Source organism: Macaca nemestrina, chromosome 1 (genome assembly GCF_043159975.1).
Source record: "Macaca nemestrina isolate mMacNem1 chromosome 1, mMacNem.hap1, whole genome shotgun sequence".
NCBI classification, from domain to species: Eukaryota; Metazoa; Chordata; class Mammalia; order Primates; family Cercopithecidae; genus Macaca; species Macaca nemestrina.
Genome location: NC_092125.1, coordinates 74,005,851 through 74,021,478, shown reverse-complemented (window position 1 = coordinate 74,021,478; position 15,628 = coordinate 74,005,851). Strand labels below are relative to the sequence as shown.

At 34.9% G+C, this 15,628-nt stretch overlaps 1 protein-coding gene across 1 annotated transcript in view; it reads left to right on the top strand.

The window, feature by feature from the left end:
• Positions 1-15,628, top strand: part of LOC105493520 (usherin) — a 789,359-nt gene that overhangs the window by 557,843 nt on the left and 215,888 nt on the right. The window contains exons 44-46 of the mRNA XM_024796490.2: positions 5,920-6,129; positions 7,456-7,658; positions 13,545-13,657. Coding sequence (XP_024652258.2) covers positions 5,920-6,129; positions 7,456-7,658; positions 13,545-13,657 — 526 coding nt within the window. The remainder of the gene's footprint in view (positions 1-5,919; positions 6,130-7,455; positions 7,659-13,544; positions 13,658-15,628) is intronic.

Here is a 15,628-nt window from a genome sequence, read left to right as displayed (position 1 = left end):
CAAAGGCTTTCTCTGCATCAGTTGAGATGATCGTGTGATTTTTGTTTTTAATTCTGTTTATGTGTTGTGTCACATTTATTGACTTGCAAATGTTAAACCATCCCTGCATCCCTGGTATGAAACCTACTTGATCATGGTGAATTGTCTTTTTGATAATTGCTGCTGGATTTGGATAGCTAGTGTTTTGTTAAGGATTTCTGCATCTATGTTCATCAGGGATATTGATGTGTAGTTTTCTTTTTTTGTCATGTCCTTTCCTGTTTTTGGTATTAGGATGATATTGGCTTCATAGAATGATGTAGGGAGTATTTCTTCTTTCTATATCTTTTGGAATAGTGTCAATATGATTGGTACCAATTCTTCTTTGAATGTCTGATATAATTCAGCTGTTAATCTGTCTGTTCCAGGACTTTTTTTGTTGGTAACTTTATCATTACCATTTCAATCTCACTGCTTGTTATTGGTCTGTTCAGAGTTTCTCTTACTTCCTGGTTTAATCTAGGAGAGTTTTATATTTCCAGGATTTTATCTATTTCCTCTAGGTTTTCTAGTTTATTTGCATAAAGGTGTTCAAGTAGCCTTGAATGATCTTTTGTATTTCTGTGGTATCAGTTGAAATATCTCCTGTTTTGTTTCTAATTGAGCTTATTTGTATATTCTCTCTTCTTTTCTTGGTTAATCTTCCTAAATGGTCTATTAATTGTATTTGTATTTTCCAAGAACCAGTTCTTTATTTCATTTATCTTTTGTATTGTTGTGTTTGCATGTTTAAATTGCATTTAGTTCTGCTTTGATCTTGGTTATTTCTTTTCTTCTGCTGGGCTTGGATTTGATTTGTTCTTGTTTCTCTAGTTCCTTGAGGTGTGACCTTAGATTGTATATTTGTGCTCTTTCAGATTTTTGATATAGGCATTTAAGGCTATGAACTTTCCTCTTAACACTGCTTTTGTTGTATCCAAGAAGTTTTGACAGGCTGTGTCATTATTATCATTCAGTTCAAAGAATTTTTAATTTTCATCTTGATTTCATTGTTGACTCAGTGATCATTCAGGAGCAGATTATTTAATTTCCATGTATTTGCATCATTTTGAGGGTTCTTATTGGAATTGATTTCCAATTTTATTCCACTGTGGTCTGAAAGAGGACTTGATATAATTTTAATTTTCTTAAATTTGTTGAGACTTGCTTTGTGGCTTATCATACAGACTATCTTGGAGAATGTTCCATGTGCTGATGAATAGAATGTATATTCTGCAGTTTTGGGGTAGAATGTTTTATGAATATTTGTTAAGTCTATTTGTTCTAGGGTATAGTTTAAGTCCATTTGTTTCTTTGTGGACCTTCTGTCTTGATGACCTGTCTAGTACTGTCAGTGGAGTATTGAAGTCCCCCACTATTACTGTGTTGCCCTTTTTAAACTCCTATGTGTCAGTTAAAGACAGGCTTTTTCCATCTAGTGAATCCACCATTCCCCAGGGCCTTAGAGTCCTACCTTAGATGGGAAAACTAGACCATCAGAGATGGCCAATTGCTCCTTCATATTTCAGTCCAGATGCATGGGGCCCAGAAAATGTAGTCCAATTATTTGACAAGAAGAGAAAAACGGTGGTATTGGGGAGTTCTAGAAATCTTTGCCTTCAGATTACAGAAGATAGCTTTTATCTTCTGTACTATATTTTAAAGTTTAAATGGTATTGATGATATTGTTAGCAATGTCTTTATTTTTTTCATGCCATTCTATTTTATGTATAACAAAGAACTTTACTGTTACTTTTCTTGCCTTTCTCATCTGCTGTTTTCAATGTTCAGTTTATTATTGTTGTTGTTATGATATAATTTTTTTACACAACTATTTTCTCTAAATAGCTTCAGTATTTATCAGCAATTCTTAAACTTTCCCAGCCTTGAGTTCTGGATCTTGATTAATCTTTCTGTCTTCTGAAGAAGATTATTGGATGGTTTTGTCATGAAACTTAAAAAAAATTAATTAGTTTTATGTTCTCTAAATGTTTGGTGATATAAGAAAGTATTTCTCTCATCTTTACACATTCTCCTAACTTTTGCCTAAGTAAGAAAGTATGTCTGTTGTTTTTACACATAAGTAACCATTTAAATGTGTATAAAATTCTTGGATTAAACTATTTCTCATCAAAACTTGTTGAAATTGTTCCATTGTCTTTCAACATTTGACATTCCACATGAGAAGTCTGAAACTTATCTGATTTTTTCGTCCTTTATAAATGTTCCTAATTTTTGGTTTACCTTTAAAATATTGCAATATTCCATGATATGTCTATGTTTGGATATATTGTGATTATCTTGGAGAAAACTATATTAGTCTATTCAGTTTGTAGACATAAGTCATTTTGGGTAAGGTTTAATGGGGCATTTCATAGCCATAATTATTTATTACATTTATTTTTAAGGTAATTAGATTTTTTCTGTTCTCGATGTCTATAATTTTGACTTTCACTGATTTCCTGGTCATTTTCCTGTTAATTCTTTGATATTGTGCATTTTTAACTCTGCTTATTTCTGCTTTCAATGTACGTTTCAATTCTGCCATTGCTTTATATGTTTCATTGCTTTCCTTTCCTATTTAAGGCAGACGCCTTTACATCTCTGTCTTTGTGGGTCTCTTTTTATGATTCCACAAACCTACTTCATAGAGGCTTCTTTTTCATAAAGTCATGTCCCTTTTCATTTTTGGTACACCATGCAAATGTTTTATAAAACCTCCATACCATTCTCATAGAAGTAATGTACACAAAACTTCTGCCTTGGAAGTTTCTAGACAAGGTTTCCCTTGTCTTATGGTAGGAAGAAGCCTTATAACTTATGTTTTTCTATTCAAAAAAGGAGAGATACATTCAGGTCCAGCTTTTCTCAATAGATAGGGAGGGTGAAATTTACTTGCCTCTTCATTCCAGCTGTTTCCATGTTAATAGCCTTCCTCTGTCAGAGGTAAAATCAAGGTCATCAGCCTTTAATTCTGTGCTGGTCTATTGAACTGAGGATGTATCTTCTTTTTCTTAGATGGTTCACTGACTTAGGAAGAGTGCATCGAAGTTTAAAGACCTTATTTGAGCAATGAAAAAGATGCTCTTATGCATGTACTGCTCCCAGAACTTCTCATGTAATATCCAGGAATATGTATAAAATTATATGTGTTTCTACATTTTTCTATGTTTTGGATTCCCAAGTGTAACATCCATATGAGTGGAGAAACAAGTGTTGAAGCAAATGGTGGAAAGAGGAAGAATAGGCCAGAAATCTGGTACTTGTTTTCCAGAAATGCTGCCTGTTTCTGAGCTCAACAGCCTCCATAGCATGCAGTAAGACATAAACAATAGAATGGAATCACCATCTTTTCCTGTTGTTCTAGGTTCTGTTCTGTTTTAGAGGGGTTGACATATGGTGCATGGCTAAGAAGGGACATTTAATGGGGTCTCATCCATTGACATATGATCTTTGCTTGTCTTGAACGTGTGCTAGTGGAAATGTATTTAATGTATCTACAAAGGTATATTAATTGGAACTGGATAGTGCAGATAACAGACAAATTTAATAACTCAAGTGAAATTAATTTATATATGTAAGTAAAGTTTGAAAGCATTTCATTAATATTGTATCTTTAGGGCTTGACTTTATAATCAGCCTGCTCACTTAACAAACTAAAATTCAACATAAACTACAAATCTAGTACACTTTGCATTATACCATAGCAGCCACAAATTAATGAGTAATAAATAATGCTGTGAGCCAGTAGAAAATGATGATAGTAACAGAAGAAACATTTGCACTCACTATAACCATGGCTTTGCTGTACTTGATGAATATTATCATTCAGGAAAATTTTAAGGGATTTTAATAGTCAGTTCCTGCCAGTGATCAATAATGACCTCATTATTGCATGTGCTTACATTTTTGTGACATCAGAGGAAAGAAACATTGCAAAACCCAGAATTTTCCAAATTAATTGCTAAAGGTCTTCCAGTACAAACTCTTCCAACTACACTGGCACATCAAACCCTTTTAACTAGTTCTAGAGCTAAAGTGAAAGCAGTAGTGTATTTAGGAAAAACAAAAAGAAAAACCTAGTATTCAGTTTTTAAGCAAAATCACCAAGACTTTAATGTAAACAGGTCCTTTAAAGAAACATACTATTCTCAAAGCTGTATCACTTTATATGGCCATATACTGGGATCTCACATATAAATGAATATATATAAGGAGAAATGCCACTTTTTCCTCCCCACTCTTGGACTAATGCTGTTTAACTTTTTTTTTTTTTTCCCCCTGAGACATGGGCTCATTATGTTGTCCAGCCTGGAGTACAGTGGCACAATCTCAGCTCACCACAACCTCTGCCTCCTGAGCTCAAACCATCCTACTGCCTCAGCTTCCTGAGTAGCTGGGACTACAGGTGTGTGCCATCACGCCTGGTTAGTTTTTGTATTTCACGGAGAGATGGGGTATTGCCATGTTTCCCAGGCTGGTCTCAAACTCCTGAGCTCAAGTGATCTGCCTGTCTCAGCCTCGTAAAGTGCTAGGATTACAAGTGTGAGCCACTGTGCCCAGCCTGAGTAATTTTTGATGCATAATTTGACATGAAATTTCAGAAGGCCGGTAAGCCAACACTCCACCCCCATCCTAAAAAACGAAGGTAATCATTTCTGTTTAAAAGCCTCTGAAAATAATATTGATGTAAGTAGAGCAACATATAACTTCCTACCTAAGAAAATATAGCTGTTTTCATGTTCTCTCGTTAAAGAATCATTGTGGGCAGATAATGAGAAGCAGAGCCTAAGGAAAAGAATGGATAAATTGAGAGAAAGAGGAGACAAAATAATAGACTGGTCTTTGAAAGGATAAGCGTTGAAGAATTGATGAGTTATATTTGCAAGACAGTTAGTGATTGATTTTCGTATCTTTTAAAGGCTTGTCTACATTACAGAAACACATTGGACTAGAAGAGAAGGATGAGAGCCCTGATAAAAATTTAAGTATTATCCTGAGCCAGTCCTTAAGGGGAGCATGCTATGTAGCCCTGTTACATTGACAGTGTTCATAAAGGATATCTATCTAAGCATCCTTCTAGGTATCATTTAGCAAATGTTGTTAGCAAGTTAAAAAATTGTGTCTAGGATCTGTGTCAGGAAATGCCTTTATTTGTATTAGCCTAGTCTTCTCTCTAGGATTATGTTACTTATGAGCGGAAGTTGTTCCACGTATTGTATACTTTTGTTTTCGTCTTAGTTCCCTTTCATAAGTGTTATATCAAAGTTCTGATGATTCATTGAATAATTATAAGTTGCAAAATTAAAATATTTAAAGGAAATTAAAAAGTTAATGCGATTTTTTAAAAGACTCATATTCCTATATAAGACTGCAATTAATTATGGGATTGGGCAAAAATGCAAATTATTAAAAAACAAAAACTATCCAGGTGCGGTTGTTCATACCTGTAATCCCAACACTTTGGGAGGCTGAAGTGGGAGAATCACTTGAAGCCAGAAGTTTGAGACCAGTCTGGGAAACATAGCAAGACCCTGTGTCTACAAAAAAACTGATAAAAATTAACTAGTGTGATGGCCTGAGCCTGTAATCCCAGCTACTTGGAAGGCTGAAGCAGGAGGATCATTTGAGCCCAAGACGTCAAGGCTGCCATGAGCCAAGATTGCACCACTGCACTCCAACCTGGGTGACAGAGCGAGACTGTCTCAAAACTAAATAAATAAAGTAAAAACTCTCACCACTAGCACCACCAAAAAGGAGATCCCATAAGCTTTTTTAACATTTCCAAAACAAGGCTCTCTAAGCTTCTTTTTTTCTCATTCTAGAAAGCTAATGATAGAATTTTTTTTTCCCCTGAAACCCTCAGCTACATTCACTGTGTCCTGAATTTATTGTTGACAGCTATTCAAGACCTACAAGGTGAAGTTGAATTTTACACACTTGTTTGGAGTTCTGCTACCTCAAACGACTCTCTAAAAATCTTGCCAGATGTAAACTCTCATGTCATTGGCCACCTAAAGCCAAACACAGAGTATTGGATCTTTATCTCTGTCTTCAATGGAGTCCACAGCATCAACAGTGCAGGACTTCACGCAACCACTTGCGATGGGGGTGAGTCCAGATTCTAAAGGATATTTGCTTCAGAGATGTGAGTGAAATTGATTGATTCTTGCTGGGGTTGAGATCAGTCATCCCTCCATTATAAAATTTCCGGTGTAGGAGGGAGGCGGGTGGGGGCTGAAATACTTAAGTGCTCACTGTCGTCAGTAGCAGATCAATAAGCAGTCCCATTGAGACAGAAGCACAAGCTCTAATAATGAGATATCAGCCCAGTTTGTTCCTGTTCTTTTCAGTGTATACTTATTTTAGAGCTGAGTTCACATCAATAAATGGTGACATTTAGAAACATTTTTTTTAAGATTTGCCCTCAGAAGCAGTATGTTTTTCAAAACGACAGCCAAACACAGTGAGAGCCCTCCCTGAGTCACCAGAAATGGTAGGTGGAAGTTCAGCCCCTGAGAAAAATTGCCTATGACTCATTTCTAAGCCAGTTAGCAAGGGGGAGGAAGCAAGGGAAGCAACTTGTGAATCTGAAATGTGTTTGGAATGGTCTTTCTAATCTTTTTGGCTTTATAAAGTCTCATTATAAACATTATAATATCATTACCTCCCAAGCAAGTGTTCCAGGTCATTAGCAGAGCTCTTTAAGTGTGGAACCCATTTCCCTTTGTGGTGCCAAAGGTCGGCACCTTTTGTTTATAAAATAGGGTAGATCACAAGGACAATTCTTCAACTAGTTAAGATGGGTTCTTATGATAAAAATAGGTCTTTGCATAGTTATTTCTGACATGCTTGAATAATTATGTAATTTAACGCTAAGCAAGATTTTTTTCTTATGTTAGATTTCATCATTACCTATGATAATCAACATTCAAAACCATTTACATAATGACAATATTGCATTATTGCTTCATATTGCTTGAGTTACAAGCTAGTAACATCAAATTATTTTTCACGTTCCACCAGCCTCATTGTATTTGAATTTTATTTTTTGCTTAAGGAGCAAATTTTATTTCCTTCCCTCCCTCCCCTGCACCTTGAAGGTATAGAGTGAAGGCACGGAAAAAAGACAAAAAATAGATATGTGTTAGTGGTGCAGATGGGTGAATAATTTATTATCATATCCCGCTGGTCACATAGTATTGAAGATTAGCACTATGCTGGTGGTATAAAGCATTTTACCACCAATTCTTATGGTTTCTAACTGAGAGTATAATAAGCCAATTTACAGAGGACTACAGACTGTGATAACTTCATCAGCGAAAAGCAGATAAGCAACGAACCCTTTGCTAAACCTAAATACTAATCTGCATTTAGCTTAACATGTGCTTTTTCAGAGACAGCTGGAGTTTATTCAGTTTCTTCCTTTAATTCTAGAGCCTCAGGGCATGCTTCCTCCAGAGGTTGTCATCATCAACAGTACAGCTGTACGTGTCATCTGGACATCTCCTTCAAACCCAAATGGTGTTGTCACTGAGTATTCTATCTATGTAAATAATAAGCTCTACAAGACTGGAATGAATATGCCTGGGTCGTTTATTCTGAGAGACCTATCTCCCTTCACTGTCTATGACATTCAGGTTAGAATATTGCTTTTTGATGGTTAGGCTTATGGATATGTTAAATAAAACGTGCCAGGCTATGTCTTCAAGTGGATATCTTCTGTCTTGGTTACAGATTATTTCTTTGGTGGGGAAGGGAAAAGAGAGAAGGGAAATTGATCAGAATTAAATCTGTGTGCTGTAGGCAAACATGTGAGTCTCTGGAGAGAAGATAATGATAATACAGAAAACGATGGTGATGAGGATGGTGATGAAATTCTCACTGGCAAAATGAAGCTAATCATGTATTCTAAATAAATCTTGCTGAGCAGTTTACCTTTTCCCTGGATCTTTTACTGAAATCAAAATCAGAATCAGTTTATAAATGTGGAGATTTTTTTTCTCTTCCCATTTCTCCTATTTACTAATTTAATATCTCCAGAGAAGTTATGAAACTTCACTTGGTTTCAAATTCCTCTTTTGTAAGGGCAATGGACTAGATGACTTAACACATTCTAGCCACCTCTAGCATTCTGTGATTCTGAATGCAACAGGAAGACATAAATAAAAAATATAGCAGACAAAAAATATTAAAAGTTTTTATCTGAAGATGAAATAAATATATTTATTCATCACTCAAAAACTGTTCAATGTTCTCCGCATATGTGAGAGTAATTATGGTTAAAATTTTTGCCGTTGGACTTCTTTAAGAATCTTATGAAGTCAGTGTACTCTGCCTTAGAAAAATATTTATGCACTTGTATGACAAAATTTAACACACAATTTTAGAAAGTGCACTGATCACTTGAAGTCAAATTCATAGGCTTCTTCAGGGGCTACTGGCCTTAAAGGTAGAAAAAATATAGGGAATACTAAGGCATATAAAACAAGGAACTTATCTTCACGGAATTGGAAATCTTGTTGGAGTACCAAGACATAAAAGGTAGCAAGGCTAAATGTGCAAATGAGTGATGGAAAAAAAAAATCAGAGTATTTCAGAAACCCAAGGTTTAGAGAAAGCTTGCAATTTACTAATTTTTTTAATGAACTATGCTACTTCTAAAATTCTTAAGAGCTTCATAAGATAATTTTCAGAAGATACTAAGCACAGAAACTTTTTATTGGTTCTATCTATTTAGTAGTACTACCTCATTCAGGTTTCCATCTCCTTTTCCTGACATTTGAGGTTAAGACATACATAATCATCTGGCTACAACCAACACTTTAGTCTCCCCTACTGTGACTCATAGACCTAGCTTCCTAAGAAAACCAAATAAAAATATCTTTGAATAAAGGGGAAAGGTACATTAATTATTTTTCTTTTTTTTATTTAAATGTATTTTATTTTAAGTTCCGGGATACACGTTCAGGACTTGTAGATTTGTTACATAGGTAAACATATGCCATGGTGGTGTGCTGCACCTATCAACCCATCTACCAGATATTAAGTTCCACATGCATTATTAGCTATTTATTGTGATGTTCTCCCTCCCCTGATGCCCCCACAACAGGCCCCAGTGTGTGGTGTTCCCTTCCCTGTGTCCATGTGTTCTCGGTGTACAGCTCCTACTTGTAAGTGAGAACATGTGATGTTTGCTTTTCTGTTCCTGTGTTAGTTTGCTGAGGATAATGGCTTCCAGCTCCATCCATGTCCCGGCAAAGGACATGATCTCATTCCTTTTTATGGCTGCATGGTATTCCATGGTGTACATGTACCACATTTTCTTTATTCAGTCTATAATTGATGGGCATTTGGATTGATTCCATGTCATTGCTATTCTGCATAGTGCTGCAATGAACATATGCATGCATGTATCTTTATAATAGAATGATTTATATTTCTTTGGGTATATACCCAGTAATGGGATGGCTGGGTCTAATAGTATTTCTGGCCCTAGGTCTTTGAGAACTCACCACACTGTCTTTCACAATAGTTGAACTAATTTACATTCCCACCAACAGTGTAAAAGTCTTTCTATTTCTCCACAGCTTCACCAGCATCTGTTGTTTCTTGAGTTTTTAATAATCACCATTCTGAGTGGCATGAAATGGTATCTCATTGTGGTTTTGCTGTGCATTTCTCTAATCATCAGTGATGTTGAGCTCTTTTTCGTATGCTTGTTGGCCACATAAATTCTTCTTTGGAGAAGTGTCTGTTCATGTCCTTTACCTACTTTTTTAAATGGGTTTTTTTTTTCTTGCAAATTTGTTTAAGTTTCTTATAGATTCTAGATATTAAACCTTTGTCAGATGTATAGATTGCAAAAATTTTCTCCCATTCTGTAGGTTGCCTGTTCACTCTCATGATAGTTTCTTTTGCTGTGCAGAAGCTCTCTAGTTTAATTAGATTCCATTTGTCAATTTTTGCTTTTATCATAATTGTTTTTGACATTTTTGTCATGAAATATTTGCCTGTGTCTATGTCCTGAATGGTATTGCCTAGGTTTTCTTCTAGGATTTTTATAGTTTTGGGCTTTACATTTAAGTCTTTAATCCATCTTGAGTTACTTTCTGTATAAGATGTAAGGAAGGTGCCCAGTTTCAATTTTCTGCATATGGCTAGCCAGTTTTTCCAGTACCATTTATTAAATAGGAAATCCTTTCCCCACTGCTTGTTTTTGTCAGTTTTGTTGAAGATCAGATAGTGGTAGATGCACAGTCTTCTTTCTGAGGTCTCTATTCTGTTCCCTTGGTCCATTTGTCTGTTTTTGTATCAGTACCATGCTGTTTTGGTTACTGTGGCCTTGTAGTATAGTCTAAAGTCAGGTAGTGTGATGCCTCCAGACTTGTTCTTTTTACTTATGATTGTTGTGGCTATACAGGCTCATTTTGGTTCCATATGAACTTTAAAGTAGTTTTTTCCAATTTCGTGAAGAATGTCAATGGTAGTTTAATGGGAATATCACTGAATCTGTTAATTACTTTGGCAATATGGCCCTTTTCATGACATTTATTCTTCCTATCCATGGGCGTGGAATGTTTTTCCATTTGTTTGTGTCCTCTCTGATTTTCTTAAGCAGTGGTTTGTTTTCATTGCACACCATGATTCCCATAACCTACCTGAGATGTCTTAGCATGGAATATGTGGACTGATGTTTATGTTCATGATTCTTACAGTGAGTCCATGTATGCAGGTAGGCCATAGGCCAAATTATAAAACAGAAATCAAGCTCCAAATAAATTAGAAATATAGCTATATAAAAAAGGCTAACACAGGAATGTGATGTAGGATTTGCTGTATTGTCTTCTTTTGACCCCTGTTCGAGAAAGCTCATTTTTCAAAAGACACCTTATTCATTTGCTTTATAAAGACTTGAAATACAACCTAGAAGTGAGAACATTGTGTGCTGTGCATGCATGTGCAGCTCAGCTCTCTAACTCTGGATTAAGAGTTAACGTTTAAAAGTGTTTAAGGCCTATTCTATGGGGAAGGCTTTATTTATACCACTACTGGTTTGAGTCAGGTATAAATAACTCAAACCACTAGGTATAAAGCTTCCTCTTCTGGTAGCCTGAAGAGAGTGGAAACAGATGAAGATGCAAAAGACCAAAGTAGAATCCAATAATAGAATTTTTTTATTAGTGACTAAGATATTGTTATTCCAGATTACTATATTTTTTGTGAAGCTTTTTGCAGTCCAAGAATACTGTACTTGATATAGCTATTGCATTTCTGAAAATTTGAACATCAAATTTCAGTGATTTTCATTATGATGTCAAAGGTGATTTGGTTTCATTTAAAATAAGCATTTAATTGGAATGCCTAATACTTTAGAATTAAGGCTTTCTATGCTAAGCCCATCTGTAAAATAGCTATTGATTTTAAAGCACATAACACACCCAAGTATCTACTTTTGTTTTTTCTGAGACAGTCTCACTCTTGTCACCCAGGTTGAAGTGCATTGGCATGATCTCAGCTCACTGCAACCTCTGCCTCATGGAATCAAGCAATTCTCATGCCTCAGCCTCCCAAGTACCTGGGATTCCAGGTGCCCACCACCACACCAGGTTATTTTTTGTGTGTATTTTTAGTAGAGACAGGGTTTCACCATGTTGACCAGGCTGGTCTCAAACTCCTGACCTCAGGTGATCCACCTGCCTCAGCTTTCCAAAGTGCTGGGATTACAGGTGTAAGCCACTTCACCCAGCCAAATATCTACTTTTTGAATAATCCCTTTATATGTCCCCTTTACAAATAAATAATCATTTCATTTTTATTCAGTTTTATCTCTTTTCAATATAAATATAGTAAGCTTTATATTTGTGTTTCATTCACATGTTATACAATATAGTTATAGCACTAGAAATGGGTCCCAAAATGGAGACTTGGAATGTTAACATTAGTAAAAATTTAAAAATATTGGCACATTTCTCTAACATTTGAGGTTAAAACATATATAATCATCTGGCTACTACCAGTAGCCATTGGTCATTTTCCTTTGACCAATGAATCAAACGAAATGTTTTCTGGAGAAATATTTGAATATACCTAAGTAGTTTAGAGCTTAAAGTTATGTTAACATTTAGATGAGAAGCCAATAGGGTACAGTGGAGAGCAACTCAGATATCCTAAATCTTACCAGCTTGACCATATTCCCTTTCTTCTCTGCAAATTTGTTTAAATGGAGTTATGAGGAATCAATACAATTATTTGTGCTTATTTCCATTATAATATTTGGCACATATTAGATACATAATAGATTCAGTTGAATTGATTCTGAGTTACTTCATTATGTATCATAGAATCAATTTTTTCCAATATGTATAAAGTTCATTTTCATTAATTATATTACAGCATTATATTTTAAGTTCATCTGCCTTTATTTCAGAGTTAATTGTACATGCTTAGAATGTACACCCTTGATAGTTTTTAAATATCCACTATTAATACCTCAAAAGACAATATGGCATCAACAAGTAACACAACTCATACAGCATTATGAACATATCCCTCAACTAACATTTAGGTACACTAGTAATAAAATAGCATATCTACTAAATACAAGAATCCCATTTGCCTTTCTTCAACCATCAAAGGAACAATCAGATAATTGTTTCACATAGAAGCTCAGAATTAGTGTTTAAGATTCATTAGCACCTAGCTTGCCTTCTCCATTTATGTATTAGATACTCAAAGTAAATTAGCACTGTATAAAGTACAGTTCCTCTTAGGTTTATCCTTTAATTGAGAGCAAAATAATATTGATTTGTAGATGTTTCCAATCTTTTGTATATTCATTTCTCTCCCTTCCCTCTTGGTTAATGCGTTCCTTTTGTGTTACTAATGCTTGATGAACCCCATTTCTAATCTTCAGTTATTCCACTCTCCTCAGTTTTTATTCAGATTAGGTGGCAGAATTAAAGGGATGAATGATGATTTTCCGCTGTGATTAAGGTAAAAATACAATTGCATCTGGAATAAATGGATATAAAATACCTCAGCCATATTGGAAGGCTTCTCTAGGCCTCATTTTTCTTCCACTAGACATTAGCATTTAGGCTATTTGTTTTACAGTGTCAAGACTTCCAGAAGATATCATCATTACACTACTTAGTTATAGATTTAGAGAACAGTAAGCAGTGATAACCTATTATGTTTGCAAACTGTCACTTGGACATCTTCCATTCCTTGACTATGCTCTGAGTAGATTAATGTATCTTTCTCTTTCTGAATAGTTGAAACCAGAGAGTAAACATCACCATTCCCATCACTAAATCAATTGTCTTGATCCCACTTCTGTACCCTCCTCTGAGTTCATTCCTTTGGAGTCAGTTAACATCAAAAATGAATATTGATTTAACCTCAAGATTTTATAGAGAACTATGAGAGATTCATGTGAAATGAGGGAAGGTGGGATTCAGACTATTGTTAGTACGTATTTCAAAAATAGTTGCATTTATTTTTTTCTAAACTAATGTTTGCAGGTTGAAGTCTGCACAATATATGCCTGCGTGAAAAGCAATGGAACGCAAATCACCACTGTGGAAGATACTCCAAGTGATATACCAACACCCACAATTCGTGGCATCACTTCAAGGTAAAAAATTTTGTGTCAGTTAATCTAAGGAACTCTGATCAGAAGAAATGAAAATAAAAACCAAAGGTATCCTCTCAGCCATGACAATCTCATTTAATGGGTTCTTACAACTATGTGTGTAAATCAAATTTTTGATATTATTTCACAGATGTTAATCTTCACTGGACTTCCAATGACATTTAACCTTTAATTTCCCTGATTGCCCAGCCTCAGATTTTTTATTTAGTAACCTGTAAACAAATACTGGAAATACATGTCTCCTTATTTGAATGTGTCCTTTAGTGAATCCTTTTGCAAAGCATAATACACGCTTAATTGTAATGACTACCTTCTAACTTAATCTTTTTGGTTAAAAAAAAAAACTGATTTATATACATCAGAGTGCCCTAAAGATAGAAATCTGTAAAATTAATAGGGCAGATAATGTTTAGATAACCATTATCAATTTTGTCAGCTTCTTTGTAGAATCACTTTATTTTTCTTTATTCTTTTGTTGCTGAGAAATGACCATAGTTTGAAAGCGAGTCTCTTTATAATTCATAATTAGTAACAACAATAATAATAATATTTGGTGTTGTTTCCAAAGCTGAAAATAAGATAGTAAATTGTTCATCTGTTTGTATCAACTTGAGGCTGGGAAAAGAAATCTTAGTGCTTTCACATTATACTTTTTGCTTAAGCCAAATGAATCACCCTCACCTATACATACAAACAACACACACACACACAAACACACACACACTGAAATAATCAGTCTATTATTAATGTTTCAATTCTGAAGGATTCCTCTATGGCATGTTGAAATTTCCAGATCTTAAATCGGTTAAAAAAAAATAGCACTGGTTTTGGCAACCGATGGTTAAAATAATTAGAAAAACCCAACTAACAGGACTGTTAGCTGTTCTTGGCAATAATCATATCTTGTCTCCTTGAGTATATCTTCTCTCAAACACGTGATAGATAATGATCTAATTTTTGACATACTAATTAGTTTATAATCCCCCCAGCAGATATCTCTCAACCTATTCACAGTATTGTCTACTATGCAGGAAGGAAATAGTCACATAAATGGGCATTAGAGACCTTTATTCTTTTAGCAAACACATCTGTGGCCATAATAATATAGAAGGCAAAAGTAATACAAAAGAGCATAAGACATGATTCTAAATTTGCAAAGTTCCAGTATACTGTGGAAGATACTCCCCTAAATAAATGTTTATAGAACAATGTGAAAAACACTATAATATGAGGTTTATGATGTGCAAGAAGAACATAAACAGAAAAATAGCAAACTTTACCCAGAATTGTCAGTGAAGGCATCATGGAAGATGTGACATTTGAGTTCAGTCTTGAAAAGCTCAAGAAAGAATTATAGTTAGGTGGGTGGATGTTTTCAAATTCTTGTCTACTGGCATCCCCATGACTCAAGCCCATGTGAATGACCTAACAGAATATGCCTCATAATACATATTTATTTATAACTAAAAATAATACCTAAGCTTTATAAGAAATGGAACAAATGTGACTGTGTCTCTATGATTTTTTTTTCCTTAAAGAAGATTATTACACATAATAACAGGACAAATATTTTTAGTTGCTATTAAAAGCTGCTTGTATCCAAATACATTAAATTGATGGCAAAAACATTAAAGAGAGTATTATACAACAAGAACAAGGAAAGTGAGAGAGGAGACAACAACAGAAAAGAGATTGCAACATGATTTTGTAAGCAATATTTGTCAGAAAGAGGCAAATGATTTAATACAGTGGAGAAATTTACAACCAAAATATTGGTTGACGAAAGAGAATAATGACAGGAAACAAACGGTTTTTTCCACAGAGAACTGGAGAGGCTGGGCACTTAGAAGTTTTAAGGATATAAAGAGGAGGAGGGAGGGTAAGGTTTAAAGCTGAAATCGTAGAGCAAGACACAACTGTTAACAAAGAAGTGTTTGGAATCCCAGGTCTCTT